Raw genomic sequence first — 15,804 nt, forward strand, 5'->3', positions numbered from 1 at the left:
CAGGGTTTTCTTGTTCAATGGTGCGGTCAGGATTTCAGAGCCGCTGTAAAGGGAAAGCGTGTGGAGGTGATTACACTGTTCCAATGCGAAAACGCATATTGAGACCACCGCGGATGACTGTCATTACGGTTCCTACCTGGTATTCGTGGGCTGTAGCAATAATGTGCTGTCAGCAGAGAAGCAGCAATGTGCTCTTGGTAATCCGCTCAATGGCAGGCATGGTGTCCTGGGCTCTGAGGCACCGCTTATGTAGGCCAGCGCCATTGCGGGGCAATCACGTGAGTAGTGAACATAGAGAAGGGGTTCGATTCCAGGAGATTGGAACGGCGGCCATCTTGGAGTGGTGCACAAGAACTCAATTTGGGAGATTCTCATCATGTGAGGAATGCACAAATAGATTGGTGCTAGCCAACTCTTAGGAGTCAAGTGTGTTTGTGGTGAGGGTGATGGTGCAAGGGAAAAGTGAAGTGAAATAGTGACCGGTGACGATTTATACAACATATGTACATAACCATAGTAATTTACAATTGGTGGCTAGACAAAAACCGTTAAGTATTGAAAGGTTCTGGCTCTGGAACAAATTATATTCTGAACTCACAGGGTGTTGAGCCCAACATCCTTGTGGAAGCAATGTCAATTATAGGATCATAATAGCATAGTCCAGTTCTCGCTTTTGTTGAGGCCATTTCGGATTGTGTCAAACGGAATTATTGTCTTTAGTTCCTCGCGATTAAGTAGTTGAGCCATATTACCGCCTCTTTGTGGCAGCTTGAGAACTTTCAGGATGGGGGCAGGGTGACCAGATGGCCCTGCGGGCTGGGTGACCAGATGACCCTGCGGGCTGGCGGCCGGGCTAACAACAACTTTTGTCTTTCCCCAGAGTTCTGTAATCCCCCACTACATGGGGGCTTAATAGTCGAGAAAAATGGGCTCCCCGGGCAGGCCATCGGGGAGTGGACGTGGCCTGGGCTTAACCCTCCTTGGGTCCGTGCGCCAGGGACGGGCTCCACCGGGCCCCAGGGAGGCTCTCCCCGGCCTGGCTAGGGTTCGGAAGCTGGTACCGGGCCCGGGGCTTGAGCTCCCTCTGGCCGGGGGCAGGGTGACCAGATGGCCCTGCGGGCAGGGTGACCAGATGGCCCTGCGGGCTGGGTGACCAGATGGCCCTGCGGGCTGGCGTCCGGGCTGACAACAACTTTTGTCCTTCCCCAGAGTTAGGTGGGGGCTTAATAGTCGAGAAAAATGGGCTCCCCGGGCAGGCCATCGGGGAGTGCATGTGGCCTGAGCTTAACCCTCCTTGGGTCCGTGCGCTGTGGACGGGGCTCCACCAGGGCCCGGGGAGACTCTCTCCGGCCTGGCTAGGGTTCGGAAGGTGGGACCGGGCCCGGGGCTTCAGCTCCGTCCGGCCGGTCCCGGGGTGCGTGAGCCCCCCGTCCTGCAAGCCATCAGAGAGTCTGGGCGCTGGGGACGGGCTGGGTAAGCTCTTCCCGGCCTGGCTAGGGTTCGGAAGCTGGGACGGGGCCCAGGGCTTGAGCTCCGTCTGGCCGGCCCCGGGGTGTGTGAGCCCCCTGTCCTGCAAGCCATCAGAGGGTCCGTGCGCTGAGGACGGGGCTCCACTGGGGCCCAGGGAGGCTCTCCCCCGGCCTGGCTAGGGTTCGGAAGGTGGGACCGGGCCCGGGGCTTGAGCTCCATCCGGCCGGCCCCGGGGTGCGTGAGCCCCCAATCCTGCAAGCCATCAGAGGGTCTGGGCGCTGGGGACGGGGCTCCACCTGGGCCCGGGGAGGCTCTCCCTGGCCTGGCTAGGGTTCGGAAGCTGGGACGGGGCCTGGGGCTTGAGCTCCGGCCGGCCGGCCCTGGGGTGCGTGAGCCCCCTGTCCTGCAAGCCATCAAAGGGTCCGTGCGCTGGGGACGGGGCTCCACCGGGGCCCAGGGAGGCTCTCCCGGCCTGGCTAGGGTTCGGAAGGTGGGACCGGGCCCGGGGCTTGAGCTCCGTCCGGCCGGCCCCGGGGTGCGTGAGCCCCCCGTCCTGCAAGCCATCAGAGGGTCTGGGCGCTGGGGATGGGCTCCACCAGGGCTCGGGGAGGCTCTCCCTGGCCTGGCTAGGGTTCGGAAGCTTGGACCGGGCCGGGGGAGCAGTTGTGGCTGGCTTCATCCACTGCGCTGTCAGAGTCGAGTTTTCTGCCCACCCCTACTTATAATGCAGTGGAAACGTATAGTCTTGAAATATTAAACACATTGATAACCTCCCCATATCTTACTGCATTAATGTGCAAATAGTAACTGTAATGTACAAATTGTAGAGTATGATAACTTCAGGACATTTAAAGTGTGTGCTTGACTTTGTTTCTGCTGGGGCAGTTCATCTACTGTCCTCCTCAACAGAACTGACTTTACTGATTGGCTTTTCTAACTGTTCTCCAAGTAGAGTGATTGCATGGGGGTTGGGCTCCACCCTCACTTTCTATTTGCTAATCTTGATTTCGTTGCACAGCTCAAGCTCTAAAGGCTTTGGGCCTAATTACGACGTCGGGCGGACGTGTATCGGTCTGGAACCGCCCAACCGTAGGTCGGTGGTTCCGACTGCCTGATTTGGATGCGACTGCCGATAGGGTGGTTGGAAACATCAATTCTACAATAGACGCTTGTGCGGCAGGCGGAATAGGCCCACAGCATAAACTTCCGTTGTAGAATAGAGGTTTGCAAAGGTCCCTGCACTGTGTGGCAGGTACCCCACAGTGCAGGGATGTTGAGGCCCCATTGTGGATGGCCAGGCGGGAAGTGAACCCTTCTCGGGACCCCAAAGAAACTTTCTGACAGCCTTTTCATGTCGGAAAGGCCAACATGAAATGGCTGTCAGAAAATGCCACCATAATCCTGACTGAGGAGTGGAGTCTGGCTCTGACATCATTAGGGGATTATGGTGTGCTCCGATGGTCTTACGGGCTCTTTGAGCCCATCCGAAGCACCGCATATGGTCCCTCTGCCCGATGTCTCTGTCCACCGCACCGTAATGTGGCGGGCGGAACGCAGTGGAAATGTCAGAAGGTCGGCAACCGACCGTTGGTAGATTACGGTCCTTCCGACATCATAATCAGCCCCTTTGTTGTCAGTCCACAGGAACAGATTAAAAGATGGACTAACGTGGTAAAAACCTGTGTGGCACTCTGCTAGCCTAACAAGCTTTGTTCTTCTTTTGTCTACAGCCTGTTGATCTGTTTGAGATGATCGAGAAGATGCAGGTGGGTCCCTGGCCATGTTGGTGCATGCATTTGTGAGTGGAGATACTGTTTAGTGCACATTGGTTTTATAGATTCGCCCAGTATTAACCTGACACCCATTAGTTGTTGTGTCTACTAGCCATATTGGTAGTTACTGCAGAGAACGTAAGCGCGTCTAGTGGCATTTGACTGTGCTATTTTCTTGGCGCATATGTATCCTTGCATCTATTTTTGGACATGAGGGTGCATTTTTTTGCTAAGAAAATAGTGCCAAATGCCCACTCAGCCCTGCAAGAAAATCCTGCAGAATCAAATTTGCCAATTCCGCTGTATTTTAATGTAATTCAGTGGAATTACACAGAATCAAATTCATGAATTCCGCTGTATTTTAATGTAATTCAGTGGAATTACACAGAATCAAATTCCGCTGGATTTTAATTTAATTCAACGGAATTCCACGGAATCAAATACCGCCAATTCCGCTGAATTTTAATGTAATTCAGCGGAATTCCACGCAATCAAATTCTGCCAATTCCACCCACCCCTGAATGGGACCGGGCTAACACATGGAACAGGGGAGACCGCAGAGAAAAAGCAGGGAGGAGAAATTGTGGCAGATTCACCTCAAAACCTTTCGGCCTAAAGGTCACATGACAGTGATTTACACCAGCAGGTGTAAATTGGCATTTTTATCAATTGTTGATCCATTTGTACTTGTCAATGATGCCACTGCTGGCCTCATACTTTGATGGGCTTTCATTACAGTAAAGGGGTGCTTGTCTGCACCGCGGATCCCCAGGTCAGCTCCTGCAGTGTTTAGTGGTATCTGTGAAGTCCTTTGAGATGACACAACTCTCTCAAGTCACCACAAGAACTGTCCGATGACCTGTACGGGGCCTCCCAAGGATGGTGCCTCTATGCACTACACTGGTGACAAGAGGACAGTTCTTTCAGGGACTGCCACTGTCCCCTCATCCCCTGGTCAGGTCTTGCAGAAGACAAGTTTACTGAAGGATCACATGGAACAGGAGTCCTTGAGAGCCTGTTTCAAGGGCAGTCGGCGGTCTGCAGCCCAAGCATTACTACAGGGCGGACCAGCATTTGTCTATGGGCTGAGGTTCAAGCCAGATTTGGGCATTGATCCGCTCCCCTTGGGCCAGATCGCAACAAAATTCACACTAATGCATAACCAGGCTAGAAGTTATAATGGACAGTGGTCCTGTGAGATAGTGGGCCACTATCACTAGGTTCTCATTTTATTTGAAAACTGCAAAACACCTTTATTTCTGTTTCTATTTATCTTTCTCTCTTCCGTCTTTCTTCCCCTCTACCTATCTCTGTTTCTCTCTCTTTTTCTCCTTCTCAATTCCTCTCTCTCCCTTCCCCTCTCCCTATCTCTGTTTCTCTCAATTTTTATCCCCCTCCCTTCCTTCCTCTCTCCCTGTTGCATCTGTTTCTCCTTTTTTCTCTTTCACTTGATATCTGTTTCTCTGCTCGCTCCCTTTTTGCTCTCTATTCCTCTTTCTTTCTCCTCCCTTCTCGTCTCTTCCCCTTTGCTTACATCTCACTCTCTCCTTCTAACCCTTTATCTCCAATGTCCTTCTTCTTTGTTACAGGGGAGTCGTCTTGATGAGCAGAGATGTTCTCTCCCTTCCCCTCTCAAGGTCAGTGTCTTGCCATGGGTATCTCTCATTACTGGTGTGTATGTGTCTGCAGAAAGTGAGTTGTAAGATGGGACAGGTGTTCACTTAGAACTTTGCTTTGAGTACACTGCATATTTTTTTGTTTAGTTTCTTACTTTATCCTTAAATCTATTCTGCTCCACTTTATCCTTTTCTTTTTTCTAGCATTTGATCACCTTCATTTCTTCCTAAATTCCTTTTGGCTACCTCTTTGATAACATTCATAACTTTCTAAATTTCACAATCCACTTCATTTCCTTACTTTCTTCCTTCCTTCCTTTCTTCTTTCCTTCCTTCCCGTTTTCCTCTCAATCCCTTCTTTGCTTCAGTCTGTCATTGAATCCTTCCTTCCTCATCGCTTCCCACATCATAACTTCTTATCTTCCTACATTTATCCTTACTTCTTTCCTCTCTTTCATCCATAATCACTAATTTCCATTTCCCTCCTTCCTGATTTTACCCCTTTCTTCTCAATATCCTTCACTTTTGGTTCCTCCATAGTGTGCATGTGTGTGTGTGTCTCTGTCTGTATGTCAATAATTTCTCCTACAGATTAAGTTAGATATGATAACATGTTCACATGTACAGCATCACTTCAGCAAAACAGCCCTTAGTTCACGTATTGGAGCAGATTTTTAGAGATGTCACACAACCCAAGGCAGAGACCAAAGTTGCTGCACTGTATTGAATGAGAGGGAGAGAGAAGGACAACGCCATGGTTCTATTCATATTCATATTTTCAACTGTCCTGCTCTCTTCCTAGCAGTCATGCATAATCAAGCCGCCTATCGTCACATACACCCTTGCACCATAGTGTAAAGGTGTCTGCATGAGTCTACTGCAGGTTTTATACCAGAAGATTGCAACATTCTGTGTCTAGACAAACTTTAAAACATTTCCCACTTTGGATGTGTGCTGTACAGTGCAGTACACAAGCAAAGCCAGAAAAGGTGGAGAAATAAAACCATTACTCCAAGTCAATGTCAAAGAGGTGTTATTTTTCTCATAGAACCCTGTCTACTACTGTTAGTAAATGGGGTTTTGCATCAAAAACCTTGGGCGGTTGCAGGGGAACACTCGTGTATCACCTTTAAAGTACCCCTTTGAGGAAAAGTAACCCTAACCAGTGCCCAGCGCTGCTTTGTGTTACTTTCAGACAACTTTCCAGTACAAAACACACGTTGCACTCAAAAGTAAATTCAAAATGTTATTCAGTCTTATATAGCACCAGATTCACCCACACATGGGTATCTTTGTTGAATGGGTTATGGCAAAGCAGAATGAAGTACAGAAAAGGACACAGAGAAGAACAGGGAATCTAAACATATACTTTGATAAAAGCTTTTTGAATGGGCTGAAATTGGAGAAAAGTCTTATATTCTGTGGGAAAGAGTTGAAATGATGAGATGCCAAAAAGGAAAAGAAATGGGCTCTCATTCTCGCAAGCCGTATACGCCTTTTGTACAGCAGAGCTGAGATGATAGATCTTAAATCCAAGAGGCATCTATAGAAAGAATTTTATTGTCTGACAGTAAGCAGGGCTTGAGGAGCAGAGTGCCTTGTGTGCATGATACACCCACTGCCTTATGTACTGGCAACCAATGAAGCCTGATGCAATTCTTGGGTGAAAGGTGCAAATCACGCCGGCTGCTGTATTCTGAGTGGTCAGTAGGCGGTAAACAAGTAATCGCCATGTTCACATATAGGACATTTGGATAATCAAGATGGCTCTCGATCAGGTCTTTACCTTCAATTATGTGGAAGTCAATTATTCATTTTGGGAAGCATTTGCAATATCCCATAACATGTCCCACATACAGAGATGATTTGATCTCTCAATGAAAGGATACTGTCAATAATAATGGCAACATTCCTTGCTGCTTTCTTGGGACCTGGTGCAGGGCTTAGATTGCAGGGACACCAGTGGTTGTACCAAATAGGAGTGGCTTTGCAAATAGAATAATTTCTGTCTTGTCCCGATTAAGCTTAACCCCTTCTGTGCATGCAAAATTTCTGCGCTGTGCGGGAGTTTTCATTAGTGGGCGGGGATTCGGACAGCCGGGGGCCGTCCTACGCAAACGCCCACCATGACGCGTGACGGGTCCCGGCCGTCACAAGCATGGAAGAGGTTAAGACAATTGTTCCACCTCCATACAGCAACAATGTTCAAACAGTCTAAAACGTAACATTTTGCACCAGTTTGCATCATTTTTGTGATGCAAACCCAGTGGCGGCTCCTCTTCTAAGGCGGAGGAGCATCGCCCCACTGCATTGCAGCAGTGACGGAAAGGAAAAATACAATTTTAATAACTTGATTTATGTGTTTCTGCTGTGGCAGCATGGGGGTGGGTCAGGGCTGCCTTGCTCACGGAGCAGGAGAGGAGTGGTGGGCACATCAATGTGCACATGATGCTTTGGCCCAGGGATATATTAAGGATTCTGGGGGCCAAACATCTTTTTGGGTCCCCTGTTCAGTACAGCTTTAAACTTATGATCCAGTTACACTGACAGTGCACAGGCACACTCGTCCACATTCTCAATGTGTTTATATATAATATTCAGGGATAGTGATGTGTGTTTTCAATATTGTAACACAGCAGCAGCACAGTAATATTACTGCAAATAATCTCAGTGACACCCTCCCATTTCTTATTTCTGACATCCTGTTTTGATATATACATGTTGCATTAAACATAGAAACAACACTCCTCTGCACAATGTCTACAATAGACTCTCAACCACATTAAAAATAAATGAAAGGAAACAGTATTTAAAACAATCTGTTTTAGAATAATTCAAGGTCTTCAGGGCAAGACTCTGCGGAACAGAGCTGGCTCTTTCTGGAGGGGCCCCTGAAAAGCTGGGGCCCTGGCCAGAGCCCACTTTGCCCGTGCTTTAAAACATCTCTGCTTTGGTCGGCCGTCTCGGGCTGGCCAAGCAGTCATGCGTACATAGCGTGTTCTCCACCCAGGCTGCATTACAGCCTGGGTGGAGAACATGCTCAGGCGCCCAGGCCCTATCTGAGTGCCGAACTACTGCGCTCAGACCAATTGCAACACTATATTGCAGCATTGTGATTGGCTTAGGGGAGCCAAACACAAAGCTACATTGCAGCATTGTGATTTGCTTAGGGGAGCCTGGCTGTTTCCTGCTCGGCCGACGGAGAGGAGACATCATGGGACAGAGCGGCGAGGAGGTAAGTGTATTTTTCTTTTTTACATGCCCCAACTCCTACACCCCCCACCTGGCTGCCTATGCAAACCTGATGCAAAATGTTAATAAATCTGCCCGTAGTTTGCCTTCTCAGAGATGATTGAACTGGTCGAAATGGGTGGAATTTATAACTCTCTTTTCTGAAGCGTTATTGTCACACATAACCCTCAAAATAAACCTGTTTAAACCAAGTGACTATGTAGGTTTACTACTTAGTAGTAAATGTGTAGTGACCTGAGGAGTGGCTGGATAATCGAGCATGCTTAAGCATGCTCCACATCAGTCCAGTAAATGGTACTGATTTGGAGAGGAGTAAAGAGGCGTTTTGAGAGGGCTAGGAAGGTGTTTATGGAGGGACACGCACATGCACCCACCCATAAAAGAGTAAGCCTATTGCTCTTCACAAGTGAACTTCTAAAGTTACTGCACCCAAAACAGCAGTAGGTTACTCCAGCTCAGAGCTGGCGTAAGTCTAGCACACACATGTCCAACTACTGGTATTGCAACACCCCCCCCCCCATTGAAAAAAATTGAGGTAGAGATTTAGTAAATACAAAAGCCCGCAATAAATAATGAGGAACTAAATCAAATAATTTTAAATAGTTAAAAATATAAATACATATAATGTAATGTTGAAAAAAATCTAAAAATATAGCATTTAGTATTTGCTATGAATTATTTGAACAACCGTCTTTGAATTAATAAATTAATGTATCAATTTTTTTTATTAACATTGAATTAAATGACTTAATAAATTCTATACATCACTTTTTGATTCAAAGACCCTCACAGGGAAACAAAGGCGACATGGAGCATAGATGAGTCAGTCCAAGAATCAACACTGACAAGGTGAGAGGCCGGTAGCCAGGGAATCATATATAGCCCGATGGCCCAAAGAGGATTTAGCTCCCTAGTAGGATTTGGTAAGCGTAGGTGGGATGAGAGTAGGAGTGGGCTCAATCCTGCAAACAGGTAATAAAGGAAATGATGTAGCAATATCTTGTATGTCAGTTTGTGTACTGGGTACTCTTATAGGGTAAACCAGGATAGCCCCTTCGCCGCGTGGCTAATTCCCCCGCAGCGCAGGGGGAGGGGGGCCGGGCGCAGCGCCGCGGTACTCATGACAAGCTCAGCTCGTCATGAGGCACAGTGGAGCTGTGCTCATGACGAGCTGAGCTCATCATGACTCCGCCCACACAATGGAACGCCCCGTGCAGGAGGAAAATTAGTCCCGCATGGGTGTTCCACGGCCGTTATGACGAGCTCAGCTCGTCATGAGCCCAGCTCAACTGTGCCTCATGACGAGCTGAGCTCGTCATAAGCCTCAAAGAGGTTAGAGAAAAACAGGGAGCAGAGCATAGGCTTGAGCTCACAGATATAAATCACTATCATTTACTATGAGGGAGAGTCATTGTGGATAGAGATACCTAGCGAAGGGAGATATATTATCCTAAGACACCTCAATGATTTTGTTTCTTTCTGAATTTTAGGAGGATTGTGGCAGTTCTTATGTAATTCCAGAACTTGCTTCAGAGTCTGGCTTGTTAACCTAGTCTTTCTTTTTATAGAGGGAAGAGGAGTACATCCCTTACCCCAGCATCCACGAGGTAAGCAGTCAGGTCAATGAGCGATGAAGCTCAAATGAAACCAGATCATTGCAATACTGTGGCTGGAAAGATGAATGTGTAGGTTCACTCCTCGTAGCACGTGCCCAGCAATGTCTGAACACCAGAGCACCCAGTCTGTGCATGACCAATGTCTGAAAGTTGACTTGGAGATCCTAAGTTGTAAAAGAAGGACCATGTGGGGCAGTCCGTCACCATGTGGCTAGTCTCTCTAATGTTCAGATTGCTTATTTATATTATTATTATGTCATTTTGTTCTTTCTCATTCCAGACCTTACATGTGAGGGGTCTCCTCCCAGCAGACACTTTTTAAGTAACATCTATTTTTAAGTAAAGACCCTTCTCCTCCCAAGAAACCCTCTATAAGGGCTTATTACCCATCAGCCATCCTGGTACCACTAATCAAGCCTGGTGCTGATCTTGAGATCAGATAGGAACGAGTATGGCCTGGGATGAGGAAGGACAAATCAGAGTAATGGATTACTGTTAAAAAATCTGAATATTCATAATTTTCCTTCTTTGTTCGTGTGTTTACATGTGAAGGCATACCGTAGCGATGCAGCAGCTTCAAAGCGTACCAAAGTAACATAGTAGTAATACCTAATGTGTATGCAACACCCAAATGTACATTAATAGAAAAATCTCAATCCATCTTCCTGAGACAGCAGGCAATACCTGAGTGCCAAGTGATGAGGAATGTGGGGAATTAACATCTAGTTTGTAGGGAGACACTAAGGTGTAAGGTAACACCAATGTAGCAGCTTCACAATTGTCTGAGAAGGAATCCACATACGCCCCTGCCCATGAGGTGTCCATACCTCCTTGAGGAACTACCTTGAATGTGTTCTGACAACACCTTACTAAGGAGGTCTTAGGCTAGAGAAATGGTTGACCTTTTCTAACATCTCAGGGTAGTAGAGGAACTTAGGACCAGATTTAATTCTTGATAGTAAAGATTCTCTGTCGCAACATCGACGGGGTATCCTTACCGCCAAGAATGTGGTCCGCACAACCTATTTAAGTGTTGGTGGAACATAGGTTTAAGCACGGCTGAGTCTAACTCTGTCTACACTGTGATTAAACCCCTCCAATGGCCCTGCTAAGGAAGGGCCGTAAGAGGAAGATCTGTAATTCAACCCACCTGGTTTAGATGGGCGGAATTAGAGGTCAGTTTTCATTGTCCCTCAATGCCAGGAAAACCCTGGCGGTAAGAGGCAGTAAAACTTCTACATGCTCCACTCACCAAGGGTGAGGTAGCATTTTCTATTGTATTTTCAAAAAGCAAATGCCAGTTTGAGATTTTATTTTTGAAAATACAAAAAAAACAGTGTGGTGCACTGCTCCAGCGTATTGATGGAGCTGTGCACCATACCTCACAAAGCACTGACTGGAACAGCTGTGAAGGTGGTTCCTGCCAGTGCTGTAAGAAATGTATTTCTCAATTTGGCGGGTCGCACCTCTGTCAGGGTGGAGAAATGGGCCGTCTGAACCCTTTTAAATTAGGCCCTTAATCTCCTTCCAGTTGGACCAATGTTAATTAAAAGTTGTTTCTTTGATGAAAGGAGGAAACTCTACCCTGAATTCTCAAAATATCTCTGCGTTCATCTACGGAGTGCATGTCTGCTTCTGCATGAGCCGAGGGATTAGCATGAAAGACACGAACAATCTTAGATCCTGATTTAGATCTCGGCAGACGGGTTACTCTGTCCGCCAAAATAGAAATCCCAAAGGATATACCAGGATTTATATTTCGGCGGGTGGGTTATCTGTCAATGCAGGCGCAAGGGGCGTGTAAATAAGCCCCTTAGAATGCAAACGATTTCCCTCCAAAATTTTGCATGATTCACTCTTGAAGTGTGTCATTAACTGTAAGGTTGGTTCAATGATGAAAAACATTCAGTTGCATAAAAATACCTGTTAGCCCATAAAAATGAAGAATACTACTGTCTTTAACTTCGGTTATTCAAATGTTCGGCTGTGTTGCCATAACAATTTGAACATGCCTCTATGGTCACAAAGCGTGCCCGCAATATCTTGCAAGTCGTAAGTATGAAGGGAGAGCCCATTGCAGCTCTCAGCTCTTGTGACTCCCAAGGGATCCTAATATCCATGCTGCACATTGGTATTACTAAGGGTTGGCTTCATGATGTCCTTCATTGGGCCCATTATGACTCTGCGTTCCTTGGCCAACAAATGTATACTTGAAACACGTATTTGTATAAATCATTTGATTCTTTACTTCTCTTTCTTTTCTCTTTATTTCTTTTATTCTTTCTTTATCTGCATTTACTTCACCCTTTTCCTATTTCATTTCCAGTATTTTTTCCTTTAGTCCCCTACATTCGCCCCTTCCTTTTTAGAACCTCCTTCCTTTCACTCAGTTACTTTCTTTTTTCCGCCCTTTCATTCCCCCCCTTTTAGCACTTCATTTGATTTTTTTCCTTCAAGAATTTCTTTCTTCTTCCATTTATCTATTTTCTTTATTATTTTCCATTTTTCTTTCAATGCTTTGTTTATTTAATTTTTTTCCCATCCTCCATCTTCTCTTCTTCCCTGCCTCTTTCTTTCTCTTTTCACCTCTTCTCCTGTCTTTTTCCTTTCCTGCCTTTTTCTTCTGTTATTGTTATTTATATCTGTTTCTCCCGCTTCCGGCGTCTTACAGCCTTCTGTTCTTTGTATCCCTCTCCTGTCTTGTTTCCTGTTCCTTACTATCTCCCTAAGGTGTTGCGCAAGGGGCGTCCTTACCCGCTCATCATCCTGCCCCAGTTTGGGGGTTACTGGATCGAAGGGACATGCCATGATCTACCGGACCCGACATCCACGGACTTCCCCTCCCCCTGCACCAAGCTGAAGCTTGAGTGCGACCCTACGGCCAAGCTGTACCGCCACCACTTCTTAGGAAAGGTAAGAGTGTTTGAGGCTCAGCACGTGCCGTGAAGATGAGGGTGAACGGCAGCCATCTTAAATAACTTCACGGCTCACAAACATTTGAAGCTGTCGTTTTTGAGTATAGCACAGATGTGCTGAAAATTGCACACTAAAATGTTTTTGATCCATAATTGCAAGCAGTTGTTACCGCATGGCCAAATTCATGACATTGAAGGTAAAGCTTATTGTTATAAAACGAGATACGCCACTCACAATCCCATCCTCGTCGCCAAAAACTGTTATAAAAGTAAATAAACTGCTCACAGGAAGCCTGTATGTGTTCTTTTATCCAGCCTGCCACAGCGTGACTTTCCCCTGCCGCCCTCGGCACAAACTGAATGGAATTTCAAATAATGACTTTCCAACTGAACCTTGACACCAAGGTTCTGTTAGATCAAGTATGACCCTTATCTGTAGTTTGATACAGTAGGCTCCATTTCAAGTTAGTTACCGCACACATATGTGGCAGTGAATGAGGAATAATAGTAGGAGACAGTCAATCGGATTCACCCTGTTATTCCTCATTTCTTAGTGGTCCCTTAGTGTCCACATCATAATGGAGTGTTTTTCTGTTCCCTGGATTTATGAACTGGCCTGTGAAGGTTACTTTGGGGGTCGAAACTACCATCCTATACCGGAAAGGGGCATAACCATCACTATAAGTCGGGCGATAATTCCACATTTTAATGTGTGAGGGAATGCATCTGGTAAAACCAAATGTGTTTCTGAGCCCACTTTTCATTTTGTGGGAAATCTGCCTGAAACCAGGCCTACAATTGGGGATGGCATGCAGAACTGAAGCCAGTATTTCTTGGTCTCGCATGTTTTTTCTCATTCTAAAAACATTTTTATTTGCATTTTAACATGGTACAGTAAAACAGTCATGTCGTCATCGGCCCCAATACCCCGCCTGCCACCCCTCCACCCTTCTACCCACCCCAGGAAAAATAAAGTTTCAATGCTTATCGCACACCCTGCCATCCGCGCAATCTGTAAGTCTTGCCTTTCCGTGCCTCCCATGTTCCCACGCCCCCCCCGGCGGCTGTGTGTACTTCCGTCTCCCTTCCCCTTGTTCACAGGCCCCAATCAAGACCATGATATGTTCTCCATTTATTCCAGACCCTGCCAAACGTTTTTGGGCAGCCCCTCGCCTTGTATGTCACCCGTTCCTCCGCCATGTATAGGTCGAGGCCTCTTCTCCATTCCTCACTCCCCGGTGTCGTGGCTGTTCCCCAGTATTTTGCCACATCTCTCTTTGCTACTACTAGCGCCAGAGTCAAGAAGATCAACAATGGGTGGGTGAGGTCAATATCATTAGTCATACCAAGTAGTACTAGTTTGGGGTCTGCTGGCAAAGTGGTGTCCAGTACCTACCCTAGCTCCCTTAGTATCTCCCCCCAGTATGTCTGTATCTGTGGACATAGCCAGAGTATGTGGTAGAAATCTCCCCCCTCGCTGCCGCATCTCAGACAATTTGTGTCTCCTATCCTCCCCATTTTATACAAGGGCACCCTGTCAAAATAGGTTCTATGTAGGATGTTGAATTGATGTAACAAAAAAGGGTTTCCTTTCTGTGTAGTTCACTTTCTCTAGACTCAAGACCTAATTATGCAGTTTAGAATTAAACCTGAAGTATATACCTCAACACACGAATTGTAAAGTATTTGTCTCGATTAGATTAGATGTTCAATTGAATCAGCCTTAACCGGGATTTAATCGCTGCCTCTCTGGGGTGCATGAGGACCGTGTCCCAGTTTATCTCATCCATGTCACCCACTTCACTTTCCCATTTCCTTCTGAGTGCCCCCAGATCTTCTGGCATATTATTCATAAGGGTCCTGTATGTACGCGACACCGCTCTCTCAGGTATGTGTTCTTGCAGTAGACGGCCCTCCAGAGGCGCATATTCTGGGAGTGCATCTACCTGGATATCCTCCGCTCACCACGCATGGCTCGGTTGGGCATATTTAAGAAACTGCGTAGTGCACATGCCATATTCTTTCCTTAGGGCTGGGAACGATTTCAACTTTCCTTTCGCTGTGATATCCGCAAGCGTTGAGATCCCTATATTGTCCCATCCTGTAAAGCCTTTCAATTTATTCAATTCCGGCAGCCACGCACAGTGCCACAAAGGAGTCTCTCTCGTATGTTTTTGTCCCATCCGATAGCCCTATTCGCTCTATGCCAAAGCATCAATGTGAGTCTGGTGGCCGGTAGTAATCTCGCTGCCCCTTTGCCCCCATATAGATAATAATGGTAGGGGTGGGTACCCATCGCGTGTCTCTCTAGTGCATATGTGGGATGTGAGGCTGGAGCATGGAGCCAGTCATTAATGGTTACCAGATGCTCCGCCCAATAGTAGGCTTTAGCGTTGGGAAGTGAAATTCCTCCGCTGTATTGGTTTCTTTGTAGCGTCGACATTGCAACTCTAGGCTGTTTACCGAGCCATAGAAATAGGGGACTTCCGTGTTAATATCTTGGAACACCCTACGCGGAAAGGGGTAGTATTCATTCTGGAACGCATAGAGGAACTTGGGCAATGTCATCATTTTGAAGAGGGCCGCACGACCCAGGAGCGTGAGGGGTAGGAGCCGCCATCTATTTGCATCCTCTATGAAAGTGCGCAGAATCCGCCCGACATTCGTGTCATACGAGGCCGATCTGTCTAGGGTCATAAAAACTCCAAGGTAAGTAAAACCCTCCGTGGTCGTTTGTAACCTGTCCGGGAGGTTCACCCACTGATCCAGTCCCCTTGGATCGTAGAGCACCTACTTGTGCCAATTTATCTTATAGCAGGCATGGGCTCCATATTTTTCCAGCTCCGAGAAGAGCACCGGTATCGTTGTCTCCGGGCTCGTAATGTAAAGAAGGACGTCATCTGCGTACAAAGATATTTTTTCTTCCGTTGCGTCAGCTGACCCAAACCGGAAACCACTAATATCCGGGTGCTGTCGGATCTTTGCTGCTAGTATCTCAATAGTTAGCGTCAAGAGCTGCAGGGACAGCGGGCACCCCTGCCTGGTTCCCCGTCTAACTGGAAAGTCACCCGACAGGGTCCCATTCACTTTGACACGTGCCTTTGGGTCTGTATACAGTAGACTTATCCATTGTCGAAATGTAGGACCAAAACCCAGTCGCACC

General features: G+C 47.0%; 1 protein-coding gene across 3 annotated transcripts in view; it reads left to right on the top strand.

Moving 5' to 3' along the window:
- The window catches only part of LOC147700862 (rap1 GTPase-activating protein 1-like), a 332,204-nt gene that overhangs the window by 188,871 nt on the left and 127,529 nt on the right, over positions 1–15,804 (top strand). For all 3 annotated transcript variants that reach the window (XR_015297415.1, XM_086929761.1, XM_086929762.1), the window contains exons 4-7: positions 3,201–3,236; positions 4,832–4,879; positions 9,679–9,717; positions 12,457–12,639. Coding sequence is in view for 2 of the 3 variants with exons in the window: in XM_086929761.1 (XP_086785887.1) it covers positions 3,219–3,236; positions 4,832–4,879; positions 9,679–9,717; positions 12,457–12,639 (288 nt within the window). In the remaining variant the exon portion in view is untranslated. The remainder of the gene's footprint in view (positions 1–3,200; positions 3,237–4,831; positions 4,880–9,678; positions 9,718–12,456; positions 12,640–15,804) is intronic.

The sequence above is a fragment of the Lissotriton vulgaris genome, chromosome 7 (assembly GCF_964263255.1).
Source record: "Lissotriton vulgaris chromosome 7, aLisVul1.2, whole genome shotgun sequence".
Classification (NCBI taxonomy): domain Eukaryota; kingdom Metazoa; phylum Chordata; class Amphibia; order Caudata; family Salamandridae; genus Lissotriton; species Lissotriton vulgaris.